General features: G+C 43.4%; 2 protein-coding genes across 8 annotated transcripts; one reads left to right on the top strand and one right to left on the bottom strand.

Annotated features, from left to right (window-relative positions):
• Positions 1-14: 14 nt before the first annotated feature.
• On the top strand, positions 15-15,652 carry bmb (brambleberry). 7 transcript variants are annotated; one of them, XM_057037723.1, is made up of 14 exons: positions 18-157; positions 572-828; positions 1,512-1,640; positions 1,721-1,906; positions 2,027-2,249; positions 2,346-2,462; positions 2,529-2,708; positions 2,951-3,157; positions 3,230-3,371; positions 3,879-3,940; positions 4,037-4,125; positions 4,288-4,409; positions 4,478-4,591; positions 5,008-5,147. In XM_057037723.1, the coding sequence occupies exons 2-14, from the start codon at positions 574-576 to the stop codon at positions 5,069-5,071; spliced, it is 1,890 nt and encodes a 629-aa protein (XP_056893703.1). In that variant the 5' UTR covers positions 18-157; positions 572-573; the 3' UTR covers positions 5,072-5,147. The 7 variants fall into 7 exon arrangements, 3 of the variants coding, with proteins under 3 accessions (XP_056893703.1, XP_056893702.1, XP_056893704.1); XM_057037722.1 differs by having other exon boundaries at positions 20-157; positions 4,016-4,125; XR_008951283.1 differs by having other exon boundaries at positions 22-157; positions 4,016-4,125; positions 4,478-4,679; positions 5,008-5,143.
• On the bottom strand, positions 4,963-7,722 carry LOC130528410 (GDP-L-fucose synthase-like). Its single transcript, XM_057037740.1, has 10 exons — positions 7,641-7,722; positions 6,812-6,966; positions 6,595-6,709; positions 6,323-6,451; positions 6,174-6,247; positions 5,968-6,101; positions 5,649-5,780; positions 5,499-5,578; positions 5,245-5,344; positions 4,963-5,162 (listed from the first exon to the last, which is right to left on the bottom strand). Exons 2-10 carry the CDS (start codon positions 6,964-6,966, stop codon positions 5,107-5,109), a joined length of 975 nt encoding a protein of 324 aa, XP_056893720.1. The 5' UTR covers positions 7,641-7,722; the 3' UTR covers positions 4,963-5,106.
• Positions 15,653-15,681: the final 29 nt, after the last annotated feature.

Here is a 15,681-nt window from a genome sequence, read left to right as displayed (position 1 = left end):
AATCAAACCTACTGCCTCCTCCGGCCCGCCCCTTAAATACTCAACCAATGATATTGGCCGCGTCGATGACGTATAGGCCGGTGAGATGACGTGCACAAACATTAGCTGTCATTGTCCTCAGCTGTGAGGGGAGCTCTCCTGCAGGAGTCCTCGGCAGGTACGTGGACCAACAATTATTTGGAATGCTGAAAGTTTTATTTAGAATCGATTTAGGTTGCGCAGTTGGGTGCATTGCACTTAAAACACAAAGTGCCTGTCTTTGCTTGTCCGTGTGCATCCCACGTTGCAGTGGTGCACAGGAGGCGGTTTATTGTAACTTGTGCCGCAGAGCAGACATGCCTGGGCAAGTCTTGACTGTGGTCTTTACTCTACCCTGAATTACCGTTTTTACTGTCTAATGTGTGCCTCCTACGTTAGCTGTGCAAGCATCTAATGCAGAAATAATAATCGCACATTTGATACGTTTGCTGGCGTTGGTGTGAGAACATCAAGCTGCAGCTGTCGAATCCAGGACTGTCTCTAACCGTGAATGTAAAATTAAAAAAATCTGTCTTTATTTCTTGTGTTTCAGACATGCTCCACCACGCCCTGGTCTATCTGCTGACCGCACTGTTGGTCTGTCCAGCTCCTGCAGTCAGGGGCCTCTTTGAGTGGATAAGGCGGTCGGAGACGGGCTCTCCTCCACCAGCAGCTGCACCTCCACCTCCCTCTGTGGCCCCCACCCTGCTTGCCAAGGAGGCTCAGTTTGAGATGGTTACTGCCGACGAGAAGTTTTTAGCTGAGGCAAAACAGATGGAGATCAGCCCATTAGACAGCTGCCATTACAGGGTTTGTCTAAGAATCCACCTCAAACTGATATAATTGAGCTGCAATTAAGAATAATGAGTGGTGGTGGGGGGAGGGGATTGTTATACTCATCCAGGGGTGCTCACACTTTTTCAGCATGCGAGCTACTTATGAAATGACCAAGTCAAAATGATCAACCTGTTATATTTATTTGGAAAACTATGGAGGATTCTTACAATTGGCGTTGATGTGCGTTGCATACGCACATATGTTGCACAACACAACATAATTAACTATGTACATTTTTTGCCATTGTGGAAAAACAACTGGGAATTTAGTTCCGTTCTTTCTCAGCTGGTTTGAACAGTCCGAAAACGCCGCTCCACATTTCCCTACTTGCGACGGTAGACTGGCAGATGAGGCGAACGCACTTTGAAAATGTCACCGTGAAAAATTCCCTAGGAAAGTGAGAAGTTCTTCTTACTTGGTCCCCCACTCATTTAACACCCTTTCTTAAGTTTAAGAGGGGAAAATTAGCGGTAACAAACTGACTCCTCCAAGTGGAGTTGTTCCTGTTGGAAAGAGGTCTAAGTAGACTGGTTGTAATGGGACACTGTTTCAAATGACTGGTTCTAACGGGCTTTTAGTCAGTGGCAGTGTGTAAATATAAAAACTGTCGGCATTAGCGCTTTTAACATGAGTGCAATGTTCTGATTCTGTTGAAGGTGATCGCTCAGCTGAAAGCCAGTTGTGACAGTCTGTCAGAGGAGCAGCTCGCAAAACTGGGTGTGATTCTGTTCAACTGTCAGGCCGAGAGCGAGGGGCGCCGGACCTACCTGTGCACGGAGGAAATGGTGAGCAAAAGGTTGATGGAAAGAAGGCGGTGCGTCTCGCACATTCGTTGTTATTTCCACCCCCCATTGTGATTCTTCAGACTTTAAAAGAGTGCACGGCGGACATGGATTCGGACACGTGGAACGCCTACCACATCATCAGCAACAGAGCGCGCTCTGTCTGCTACTCGGCTCGCCAGCAGCTGTTTCGACGCAGAGCCGAGCACACGGTCAATGCTCTCATCTCCACGGCAACAAGCCAACTAGACGCAATGAGGGACCTCAAGGTACATTTCCTGGATGGACAGCAGGGTTGTGCATAAGCAAGTAAAATTAAGAAAAAGGTCATGATAGTGTATGTTCAAAATGACACTGCTACAATTGTCCTGCTTTGCCTTTTGACCCAGGACGGCCAGCTGGAACTGAAGGAACTGACTGCAGCCTCGCTGGACAAGCTGCTGGACGGCCACAAGGCTCTGCAGACCCAACAGGGGAAACTGAATGAAGGTCAGGAGCTAATGGAGAGTTCACTGACGGACAACCTGCGGCGCCTCAGCCAGGAAAAAGCCCTCATCGCCTCAGGACAGGAACTGGTGGCCCAGCTCATTCAGGGCATCACTCAGAGAATGGGTAGAAGCTTTGCTGCCTTCTTGCTTTTCAAACTCAGACCCCGTGTCGTTGTGAATAGTTTTACATGACATCTTGTAACCCGTCGCTCCTTTTTAGAGAATGTGAGTGAACATCTGCAGATCCAAGGCTCAGAGGTGCAGAAGAACCACCAGTCCATTGTGAAAGACCTGACAGATGTCAGACATCAAGCCCAGGACATCTACCAAAAAATCGGTAATAAATATCACAAACTTGATCTTTTGTTTATGTGGTTTTATTCATGTGTTCTTCTGCGGGCAGACAGCAGCATGCTGGAGTTTCTGCAGTACCAGGACCAGACGTCTCAGTATTACAGCGACCTGATGGACAAACTGGAGCTCATGAACAGCACGCTGGGGTCCATGCTGCACTACATCGACAACATGCAGGGTCGCGTGGAGGAAAGGCTTCACATCATCCAGGGCTACCTGGGATGGGCAGGTGAGACATGATCACGCCCCTCCTGGGCTCGTCCCCCGTCTCCCTTTAATGAAGCACAGATTGAATCAGACGTTTTTAACCCGTCTGCCCTCAAAAAATGGATTGAAGTATAAAAAATATTGTGTGATACCATGAAATGAAAAAGTTTGAAGCATTAAACTGTGTAGATGATCAAATCAACGTTTGTCTGTGTAAAATTTTCATCAATGTTCTTAAACCTTTTGTGTGCCTTGTAATTCCAGGCTTGAGCTTGACAGCCATGTGGACATGTATTGCACACGCAGGCTATTTTGTGGTGTGTGCCGTCCTGCTGACCTTCCTGCGCTGTCCAGCGTTCTCTCGGGCCGCGTTGCTGCTCAGCGTGCCTCTGAACGCAGCGGCAGAGGTGAACCAGCAACCGGCGCTGGACCTCGGCAGCCTCAGCCTGCTGCTGCTCGCACTCTCCCTGGGTACAAACCCGAAGAGGATGCAATCGCAGCATTTCTGGCTCGTATTTCAGTTTGTTCATGTGACTTTTGCAGGTCACTGGTTTGTGAACCAGCTGTGGGCTGGTTTCAGAAGACCAGCTGCCCCACCGCCACTCGCCCTGTGTGACATCATCGAGCCCCAGAAGCAGAAGGCTTCTTCCCTCTGCTCATATCCACCATCTTCTACGCCACAGAAGTGAGTCTGGAGGATTCCGTTTAAGCTTTGTGAGGAAAAAGAAGTAATTTTTGAAAATAATCTGCATCAATGTATCTCACTGATGATGCCTGTGAAACAACTGGGACCATAAAAATACAAGTATGCCTTTCACCATTTTAAAATGGTGAACTTAACTGTGCAAGTTTGACAAAAGCAAAGCAGGCGGTGTGTTCAATGGACTTGTCAAAAACGAAAATGAATGCAGTTAGTGTAAATAGTGGCTGTTTGCTCGAGGGTTTGTATAAGCTGTGCGTATGTCTGTATTTACACAGGTTTTAGTTGTGTGTGTGTGGCCAGATCCTTTGGATTCTGTTCAGTTTTATGTGTACATGTGTACAAGAACATGTTTGTACTACTGTATTCATCCTTGTCCTGTAAATTGGCCATGAACAAAAAGTAAAACACTGAGGGGGAAATGTGTGAAAGATGAGTTTCTCTGGAACAGAAATGTTGTTCTTGATGTGATCTGCTGCTTTATTCCCACAGAGATGAATTGGATGGTTTCATGGAGCAGGACAACCTGTCTCATCAGGACAGCTTTGGCTCAGGTTTGACTGTCAAAACTTCATCCTCCGGTTAGAATAGTTATTTGGTTTTGGTTTGACTTGTGCTTTCACACACAGGTGATTTTGCCATATCTGCAGTTTCACCTCCTCACAGACAGTGGAAACCAGAGACCATGTTTATGAAAAGTGTTTCCTGTAATTCGTCAACTCCCAGGCCTGCGTCACAGGTAGTTTGTCAGGAATAACCTGCTTGCCACATCCCCAATTCAGCCTTCTTGTCTTTTAACCTTACCAGTTCAATTTAATTGTGTTTTATGCTGGGAGTAGATAAGAACAGATATAGATTTATTTTTATTTTCTTTAAGTATATATTTTGGGGGATTTTCCAGGTCTTGTTTGATGACATCCCTCTGAAAAACCTGGGGGGGATCTTTGATGCTGTGAACGACTCGCGTGACTTTGCGATTCCCCCACGAAGTGCGTGTCCGACGTCGTCGGTCATCAGCAACAGGTCAGGACGGTAGATTTAAGATGTCACATCACACGTTTGAAACGTTGAAGGATTTTCCCTCCGCTCAGCTCCTTTTCAGGCCGTCAGCTGTGCAATGGAATCACAAAAACTGGCAAAGCTTGTAAGAAGAGAGCTGTGCCTGGACAGGAGTACTGCAGAGTCCACGAGGGAGGACACTCCTCGTACGTTCACCCTGATAAGGCCTGAAATCTCCACGTTAGTTGGTTGTGGGCCACTTCAGGCCCCGTCTGCGCTGCACAAGCATTTTTTGTAAATGTCTCATTTTATAATCTTGCTTTTAAATTAATAAATTATCTCTGTATCTTAAGTACTGAATTTGCCTTCATGGAGTATGAAATTTAAAATGTGGTTGATTTCCACACATTAAGAATGTTCCCTGAAAGATCCAATCACCTTTATATTTTCATGTTGTATATCAAGATTTAACCAAGTTAAAATATTCCATAAACCCTACGTATTTAAATCCAAGTAATAAAATCTCAAGAACTGCTTAATGAATTTCAGACCGAGCCACCACAGATGAAATCAGAGCTTTTTTTTTTTTTTTTTTTAAACTTATTTATTAAAACACCTGCAGCGTAGAACCTGCAACAGCAAGAGGAACCCATCAACGTCCTGATGGCCATCACAGCAGCTCCTGAACGGCAGACTGTACCGCTGGTTTTGAGAAAAGGGTTCACTTCCGGGCCGAGTCGTAGTTGGCTACAAACCAGTCGCAGGTTTCCTTTAAAGCTGCAGGTAAGATCAGGAGCAATGAGGTCAAACATGAAGCCAAACTCACAAACTGTCCAAACTCACAAACTGGGCCTCTCACCTTGATCGAAGGGCGTGAATTTGAAGTCTGGCAGGTATTTGCGCAGCTTTGCATTGCTGGCCGTCTTCTTGAACACACCGTCTCCTTTGCTCTTGTCAAACTTGAGGTCACCAGTTAAGGAAATGACATGAAAGTCCCATTTGCTGGCGCTCTCAAGTCATCCTGCATTTGTGCTGCAGCTTGTTTGCCAGCAGTTGGATATAAGGATCTCTCGGATTAAAACACTGCTTTAATGTAGCAGAGTGAAAGGATACAACGATTTCTCCATCAAAGTCCATGGCTTTCTTCACAGCCTCTGCTGCCTCTTTGACGGACACCTCAGATTCAACATCACCTGCAACCAGTTTAAAGTAAATGAACTGGTGAACTCTAAAGATACGAAGCTACGACGGACAAAGTCTCACCGCACAGGATGACCGGATCAATCTCATCATAATCTCTCAAGGACCACAGAATGAGACGACCCAGGTCCACAGAGTATATCAACTGTCTCCTCGGGGTGCCGGAACCCAAAACCACCAGGGGAGTTTTGTCCCCTAAATGATAGGAACAGAAGATGTGAGTGATATTGTAGTGATCCAGACCCTTAACTCAAGTGTTCCAGTACAGAACTGGTTTAGCATCAGCATCTCCCTGTATTTTAACAGGATAAAACAGTATTTATTCTCCCATGTGAAGACAGATTTGTGACATGTTTCAAGTGGAAACAACAATATGACTCACTTTTGGCGATGTAGGTTTTGTGTATGATGCCCGACATCACGTGACCATCTGCAAAGTTGAAGTTGTCATGAGGACCAAACACGTTGGTAGGGATCACAGCCGTGTAGCGCCGTCCGTGCTGCTCGTAATAACCCCTGCAAAACACACACAGCTATATAGAAAAGACTCTCCCAGCTGGCAAATTTACTAAAAACCAGCCTTTCTACCTGTTAAGGATAGCAACCGTTCTCTTTGCGTGGGCATATCCATAGTTTGAATCATGTGGTGGCCCAAACGGGATCTTTAACACAGAGAAAATGTTTGTCACGTATTTACAGATGCTTTGCAACAAGCTGCAGCCACGTGGTTGTTTTACCATCGACTCGTCAAGGGGGAAGGGGCCATTATGAGGGAAGATGCAGGTGGAGAGGCAGGAGACCACCTTGGTCACACCAATTTCATGTGATGCCAGCAGCACATTGTCATTGATGGTGAGATTGTTTCTCTAGAGGAGATGAAGCCATCAACACACAAGATCTGACATTCAGCAGGTCAAAGCAAAGCATGTGAATCTTTTATTCTAGTGGCCTTTAGTGTCACAGTGGAACCTACCGACTGAAAACTATGGTCATATATAGTGATTCATACCAGGAAGTCCAGGTTCTGTCTCATGTTCATGAAAAGTCCTCCAACCATAGCAGCAAGGTGGATAACGTGGGTTGGCTGAAACTTTTCAAAGACTTCTCGCGTATTCTCCAAATTCCTGAGTGCAGGATTTAATTACAGAGTGAGTGTTCAGGCAGCCTCTGAGCTGGGTGTGTCAGCAGTGTTTTAATTTGCATATGAGTGCGTGCTATAACCTTACAATAGATTGATATCTTTGGAGGAAAGGAATAACCACTCCTCCCCTTCCTTGGCTCCCCCCATCTCTTTCACCACACACTGGAGGCCCTTTCCCACTATGCCAGATCCTCCAGTCACCAACACCCTCCACGGTTTCTGGTTATCCTGAGAGCTCATCTGGAATAGAAAATATACTAGTGTGCATAACAGGTCATTAAAAATAGGAGATAACCTGGTCTGTAATGCTGTCCAACAGGCTCAGCAGGTAGAAGTTTAACAACTTTATCGTGTTTGAACTGCTCAAGCAGTGCCACAACATTCACAGTTTGAATGACTGATAGATTTGACAAATTAAAATTTAAACTCTTAATATATTCGAATCATTTATGTCTTTTCAATTTATTCTGACACTCCATTAGGTAATAATTGTGATTTTGCATTAAGCATGTGTGGAAAAAATACACAATACATTTGAGGGATTTCTGTAATAGACATGTAATAATTCAGATACTGGACAGAAAAAGCAGCTCAACTAACAGAACAAATCAGTTTGGGCTTGTGGGCTTCACACACCTCCCACGTAAAAGGATGCACATTTCCATTTACTGAGGCTGCACAAGAGCATCAGATCAATCCGGTTATTGAGTCTTTTAAAAAGTTCTGTTGAATTTCCCATTCCCGTACAGACATTCCTGATGATGTTCAACCTTTAGGACAATTGGCAGCTAACTTGTGTCTTCTAACAAACATCCCGAACGACACACTTGCAAATAAATGCAAAAGCTTCCACGCTCACCGAGTTTCTGATTTAGAATTCGCCATTAATCCTGCACGCCTGTAACTTATCTCACCTCTTCTTCCGGATTGATCGCTTGTCCACCGTCTGACAGTCCAGGTAGTCAAAGTGTCCAAATTATGGCGTTGCCAGAGGACCTGCCAGCGACCAAGATGGATGTCAGCGCAAATATAGACACCAAACACCAAACACCGCTTATTAGATTAACTGGATTCCGCAAGTACAGCACATAACAGCACGACTTTAAAAATCCAATCTAAAAACGTATGAAGAGTTGCATCTCCTACCTGAAGCTGTTCAGCAATAGGAAGTGAGGGGAGGACAGAAGAGCCTTTAAGTCGCGCGTTAAAGGAAATGTATGGCGAATTTCCGGTTCTGGCGCTTCACACTGGCAATGCAAGTTCCTCGAGCAGGGGTCACCAACTTTTTTGAAACCAAGAGCTACGTCATGGGTACCAAGTCATGTGAAGGGCTACTGCTTGACACACTCCTCTAAAATAACAAATTGTGTGTGTGTGTGTGTGTGTGTGTGTGTGTGTGTGTGTGTGTGTGTGTGTGTGTGTGTCAATAACTTAGAGTGGGTAAAAGAAAAGATCAATATTCAACACTTTATTATTATTAATCTCAGCAATTGTTCATCTGATCACTTCTACATTTGATCAGAAAAAAATGTTGAGTTTTCACCAGACCCTTTCAACCATTAGAAACTAAACCATTTTAACAATTCATAAACTATGTTGAACCATGTTATGCAACATACACACCTTCCTTTCACAGTAGTAAAAAATTACTCTTCCTCCCATTCACTTTGAAAATGATAAATTTACTGTCTTCTTTTTGCCATGTTTTTGGGGTAGAAAATTGCACTCCACTCACCATTGTCATTTTGAAATCTACGTAAATGCAGGTGTGATTTAAAAAAATAACGGTAGTAAAAATTTTCTTAGACGCACCTCACTTGCGAGTTTTGCTATTTTTAGAACAGGCTTGCGGGCGACTCATGTGGTCATTGCGGGAGACTTGGTGCCCACGGGCACTATGTTGGTGACCCCTGTCCTAGAGTCTCTTTTCCACTAGTTTGCGAATGTACTTTTTCTTCCCTGCAGCATTTGATCCGATTTAGAGCTTTTGCTTTTACGTCTAAAGAATATTCTCACTGGTAGTGCTTCATGAAATAGACAAAGGCATCCAAATTGGGCCAACCCTTGTAGTTAAGGCTGGCGCCTGTCTGTCTGTTCATTTGAATCAAATTTACAGGAAATGTTGGCCAAATGGTCCAAGGAACAGATGATTACATTTTGACTGAGGGAGCTTTGATTGTCCAAAGAGCATAGGCTTCACTTTTATCCTTAATATTTGGTGTTTTCAGGGGCTGGTGTTGCATTTGCCCACTTTGGCCTATGAACTGGATGACAACTATTGTAAATATGTCAGTATGAATGTACCTAATTGTTATCCAACTCTGACAATGGGCTTGCCGTTTCAGAAGGCAAACAAGTTCCATATCCTGCACTGAGATACACCCAACAACAGTTGCCTAGCAGCTTTTTTAAGCATTGTAACCAACTCATTTACCCAAACGAACTGCAAAGAGATCTTAAAACATTTACCACCTGGTTGTAGATCGAACCTTCTAAAATCCCCAAATTGTGGAATATTTCAAGTGATGGTGGTGCACGACAGGAATTGGTGCCAAATGATTTTTTATTTCATAAATTATGTTTGTTAATTCCCACTTGGTGGCCTAAACTAAAACAAATAGCATCCAATTCAAGATGTTTGACTATTAACAGGGAGAAAGATACTTTGTTTCAGGGTTTTAAAATACTTTATTTGTTTCACAAATGTCCCCATACTTCATCTACTGTGGAGATGAGTATCTGCCGAGGAAGAGGATGGACTTGGTCTTATTGTGTCTGATGAAGAAGAGGAAGGGGTGGTCAGCGGTGAAGTGTTCCTCCCTAAGCATACAGAACGCTACCATGCCCAGCGTCGCCTTCGTTTAACTTTTATTTATTGTGGGTGTTCGTATGTTTGTCCATGAGATGGCGGTGTTACCACAAGTGTTAACGTTCGTTGCTAGTAATGACGGCTAATGTAGGATTAGCCTGTAATAAAGTTAATTTTGTTCCTGGAGAAGCCTTGCACTGAATTCCTACATTTATTGTGTGGTAATCTAATTGTAACATGTATTTGTTACATGTTTTGATGCAATTTTATGATTTATAAAAAAAATTATGTCCGAATTTTGGGGGGCTTGTAACGGATTAGGGCATTTACATGGAAAAGGCGTCTCTACTTACGTAATTTTCAGGTTACGAAACAACTTCCGAAACCAATTAATTTCGTAAGTAGAGGTCCCACTGTATTAAAAAAATATTGTATGATACCATGAAATGAAAAAGTTCGGAGCATTAAATTCTGGAGATGATCAAATCAACGTTTGTCTGTGTAAAACTTTCATCAATGTTCTTAAACCTTTTGTGTGTCTTGTAATTCCAGGCTTGAGCTTGACAGCCATGTGGACATGTATTGCACACACAGGCTATTTTGTGGTGTGTGCCGTCCTGCTGACCTTCCTGCGCTGTCCAGCGTTCTCTCGGGCCGCGTTGCTGCTCAGCGTGCCTCTGAACGCAGCGGCAGAGGTGAACCAGCAACCGGCGCTGGACCTCGGCAGCCTCAGCCTGCTGCTGCTCGCACTCTCCCTGGGTACAAACCCGAAGAGGATGCAATCGCAGCATTTCTGGCTCGTATTTCAGTTTGTTCATGTGACTTTTGCAGGTCACTGGTTTGTGAACCAGCTGTGGGCTGTGGCCCAGAAGCAGAAGGCTTCTTCCCTCTGCTCATATCCACCATCTTCTACGCCACAGAAGTGAGTCTGGAGGATTCAGTTTAAGCTTTGTGAGGAAAAAGAAGTAATTTTTGAAAATAATCTGCATCAATGTATCTCACTGATGATGCCTGTGAAACAACTGGGACCATAAAAATACAAGTATGCCTTTCACCATTTTAAAATGGTTAACTTCACTGTGCAAGTTTGACAAAAGCAAAGCAGACGGTGTGTTCAATGGACTTGTCAAAAACGAAAATGAATGCAGTTAGTGTAAATAGTGGCTGTTTGCTCGAGGGTTTGTATAAGCTGTGCGTATGTCTGTATTTACACAGGTTTTAGTTGTGTGTGTGTGGCCAGATCCTTTGGATTCTGTTCAGTTTTATGTGTACATGTGTACAAGAACATGTTTGTACTACTGTATTAATCCTTGTCCTGTAAATTGGCCATTAACAAAAAGTAAAACACTGAGGGGGAAATGTGTGAAAGATAATTCGTGTAATTCGTCAACTCCCAGGCCTGCGTCACAGGTAGTTTGTCAGGAATAACCTGCTTGCCACATCCCCAATTCAGTCTTCTTGTATTGTAAGCTTTCAATACCGTGACCTTCATATTTCTAGAAACCTAACCTGGCAGACATCAGCCACCCTGATTACCAGTTCAGTTGAATTGTGTTTTATGCTGGAAGTAAATAAGAACAGATATAGATTAATTTATTATTTTCTTTTCTTTAAGTATATATTTTGGGGGATTTTCCAGGTCTTGTTTGATGACATCCCTCTGAGAAACCTGGGGGGGATCTTTATAGTATATATTTTATATAAGTATAAGTATATCTGTGAACGACTTGCGTGACCTTGCGATATGGAATCACAAAAACTGGCAAAGCTTGTAAGAAGAGAGCTGTGCCTGGACAGGAGTACTGCAGAGTCCACGAGGGAGGACACTCCTCATACGTTCACCCTGATAAGGCCTGAAATCTCCACGTTGGTTGTGGGCCACTTCAGGCCCCGTCTGCACTGCACAAGCTGAGTGCTACTTTTTGTAAATGTCTCTAAGCTAAGCAAATCAGTGAAGACCTACGTATAATCTCACCATTATGATTTACAGTCTTTTGCTTTGTTTGGGACCTGCTATCTTGTGTTTCCCCCTCCCTTAGACACATTTGAATTCTGTGTAACGAGGGACCTCCTCATTTCAATAAAAGAAGGATGGCGGAAGTTGTGCGTCAGAACGAGTTGGAGATCTGGAACTGAGCACATCTCTCCGTTCTCCTTGCAAGTAAAATTCAAAACTGTTGTCTTTGCCTCATTTGTTTCTCTCATGTTTTAGGTCGTTTGAACCTAACATTTTGGTCCTTCGAGCCGGATTCCAACACACCTGAAGGGTCCAGTGGGTGAGGCTGAACCTCAGGAAAGATCGTAGCCACAGCAGGCCGCCTCAAAGCGACCTAAGATACCAGAGAACTTTTCTGTGAGACCACATAGTACAAAATGCCGCTGTTGAAGAAAAAGGATGTCGAACTTGAGGGGGATGAAAAGTTTGTGGAAGGATATGCAGAAGGTTCGGGGAAAATAAGTCAGGAAAGGTGGAGAAGAAAGTTCAATTTTTCAGGAAAACTCTGCACTACAGATATTCTGGAGTTGCAGACAAACCTGGAAATTGAGGAAGTTGACCAGCAGGAAAACCTGTCCTACCAGAAAGTCTGTAAATGGGCTGCTATATTGAGCCATGGTGTAACACATGTCTAAACAGGAGGGATGGTAGGACAGATACAGCAGCATTATACAGCCTATGGATTTAATTCTTATTCAAAACCAAATAATTGTAGAACATGTCTGACATGTGCAAGACACAACTCACAAGGAAATCTGAGACCAAGGAGAGGAAAATTTCCTGCTCCCCAATATCCATTCCAAACTATACATATGGACTTCATAGAATTAAATAAGAAGGGGAAAAAAATACTGTCTAGTCATAATAGATGCATTTTCAAAATGGATAGAACTATTTCCAACGAAAAATCCAGATGCGCTAACAGTTGCTAAAGCACTCTGCAAAGATATCATACCCAGATATGGTATCCCAGAAAAAAAATACTGTGATAATGGTACTCATTTTGTAAATCAAGTTGTTAAAATAATCAGTGTTATGTTTCATATTGACTTAAAACACCATTGTGCCTATCATGCTCAGAGCGCAGGCTTAGTTGAAAGAACTAATGGCACTATTAAAAACAGACTGAAGAAATGCATGGAAGAGACGGGGAGACCGTGGACACAATGTGTTGATTTGGCTAAGCTCTATTTAAACATTACATGAGAAAAAATTTAGAAAAACAGAAGCAAGGTCATGAAACTGAGACGCCCTCTGTCTCCCAACAGAAAATCCAACCGGTGGAGCCGGGCGATTGGGTCCTAGTGAGAAGCGTAAAAAAGAAACACTGGTATTCACCTAAGTGGGAAGGACCCTTTTGTCTACACCTACTGCTGCTAAAATAGCTGAAAGATCAACCTGGGTACACCTCAGTCATTGCAAGGAGGTCATTTCTGTTGAAAACTCCGACCGGGAAGGTGATGCAAAGTCTGATAATAGGGTGGACTTAGACGAATAGAGTCCAGGTAGACCCGAAAGTCAGTGAAGATTTCAGAGCCGCCTTCTCACTTAGGGAGGCTACTTCAACAGGTTATGGTCTATTGATGTCCATAAATAGTGTACCGATTTCATAAACTTCACAAGGACAGCAGCGGGTAAAATAAACAAAAGATAATACAAAAAAAAAAGGAAAAATACAGAAGATTGGCTGGGGCTGTAGTATACTAGCCTCGGTGCTAATTGTGATCATAGTGTTCCTGACAGACATAATAGTTATACTAAGCCTCCAACTCAGTTGAAACCAAATAAGTTTAAATGACTCCCAAGTGGCTACAGAGTGCAATTAAATGTTTGGGAGTGTCTATTTTCTTCATATGAATGTTTTTATTTGTATGGTACCTCTGGAAACCCCCAGGTCTAAGACTGAACGTTACCAAAATAGGGCATGGCAAGTGAAGTGTAAATAACAACCTAAAGGACCAATGTGACTGCAGCAGCATTCCTTCTATAGCACCACAGGTGTGTCTGCCATCAAATGCAAGCACAACCGTGACAATTCCTTTCACCAGCCTTAGCAGAGCTAGCATCCTGGGTAGAAACAATGCTGCAGCACGGAAAGATTACCCTTGGCCTGTAACTACCAGCAGGGCAGCTCTTATGCTGTATTTGACCTGTAAGCTTTTCATTCACCCGAAGCTCACCAGCTCCATTATTTCAGCTTTACTAAACACCTTTTTAAATCGCTTGTTCGTTCTGAAACGAGTTTTGATACAATTTTCAATGCAAAACGAAAAGCTGTTCTTACTGTAAAATGATATATATTTTTTGTCTGTTGGAAAGTTCATTTGTTGCACCCTGCTGCTCATGCATGCATTATAAGTTTCTGAAGTTGTGTCTCTGTTATTTATTTTATTTCTGGTGGTGGTGTGGGGATGAGAGACTGTTTGATACATTGCCTATGAGAGCTACAGGACTATGTGCTTAGTAACACTCCTTATGCTAATTTTTGTGTTTCCTATGTCGGCTGATCAATTAGTCACTCACAGGCATGGATTTATGCCTGAACAGTGACGTCATAATAAAAGATCTGCATGGCAATCTGAAAGTGATCCTACATATATTGATGCCATCGGTGTTCCACGCGGTGTTCCGGATGAGTATAAATTAGTGGATCAAATAGATGCTGGTTTTGAATCTTCTATTTGTTGGTGGTATACAATAAATAAGAACGTAGACAGAATCAACTACATCCATTACAATGTTCAACGTTTAGGAAATTGGACTCAGAGCGGTTTTGAGGCTGTTCATAGCCAACTGTCAGCAACTTCCCTTATGGTATTCCAGAACAGGATCGCAGTGGATATGTTGTTAGCTGAGAAAGGGGGTGTGTGCTGTGTTCGGGGACCAATGTTGCACCTTCATTCCTAACAACTCTGCGTCGGATGGTAGTCTCACACTGGCCATAGAAGGTGGTGGTGATCCACTCCAGCTACCTGCAGTTTGTCCCCCAGCAGCCTGGGCTGGATGGTGTTGAATGCACTGGAGAAATCCAAAAACACGATCCTCACAGTGCTTCCAGCCTTCTCCAGGTGAGTGAGGGAGGTGTGGAGGAGGTCGATGACGGCATGGTCCATCCCGATGCTCGGCTGGTAGGCGAACTGCAGCGGGTCCATGAAGGAGCTCACCAGTGGGCGCAGTATTTTACCTTGTTATATTCTTTATTCTTGTTTTATTGATTCTCATTACTTAATGTTTCTTATTATTTGCTAATGCTTAATGTTAGAGCCAATTTAGTTTCCTTAGTTTAGATGTTTACTTGGGTTAAGATTTCTTGGCCTCAGGCCACGTACTTTTATTTTGACACAAGCTTTGGTCACATGACCAAGTAAAGATGGCTGCCCCTCCCTTGGCAGTCAGTCTCAGTTAGACAAAGGAATAGTTAGTAGTGATATAGTTTTTTACCGCTTAAGCCTTGTATCTTTGGAATGTGAAAGCCTTTCAACTTAGGAAACGAACACTTTAGTTTACTTATTCGGACCTTTTTTGTTGAGCCTTTATATTTGGATTATTTAGCCTTATTTTGGAGTACAAACAATTTGGATTTATACCACTGCTTGCCTGCCTGCCATTTTTCCCCTCTGCTTGCCTGCCTGCCATTGCCTCTCTCCCTCTGCCTACATCCTACTCACCTGCTTGCCTCCATCTTGAACACCTTCAACCAGCTAAAACCAAGGTATGAGCAACAGCTGTGCAGTGTTTTAAGATAGGCGCTTAACAACAACTATACAACATCTTTCCTTTGAAGTTGAACTGAATTGAAACTGACACTCACACTTAATGTTCATGATGCTTGATGTGTGAACTCGTACTTCTCTGGTCAAGGGCGACAGAAATGCAGCTGCTGTGGGGAAGTGACACTGACTGGAGATAGAGCTGTTCTCACCATTAGGATTTACAGTCTTTTGCTTTGTTTGGGACCTGCTATTTTGTGTTTCCCCCTCCCTTAGGCACATTTGAATTCTGTGTAACTAGGGACCTCCTAATTTCAATAAAAGAAGGATGGCGGAAGTTGTGCGTCAGAACGAGTTGGAGATCTGGAACTGAGCACATCTCTCCGTTCTCCTTGCAAGTAAAATTCAAAACTGTTGTCTTTGCCTCATGTGTTTCTCTC

Source organism: Takifugu flavidus, chromosome 7 (assembly GCF_003711565.1).
Source record: "Takifugu flavidus isolate HTHZ2018 chromosome 7, ASM371156v2, whole genome shotgun sequence".
In the NCBI taxonomy this organism is placed as follows: domain Eukaryota; kingdom Metazoa; phylum Chordata; class Actinopteri; order Tetraodontiformes; family Tetraodontidae; genus Takifugu; species Takifugu flavidus.
The sequence above is the reverse complement of the archived record's forward strand: the minus strand, read 5'-3'. Positions and strand labels throughout refer to the sequence as shown.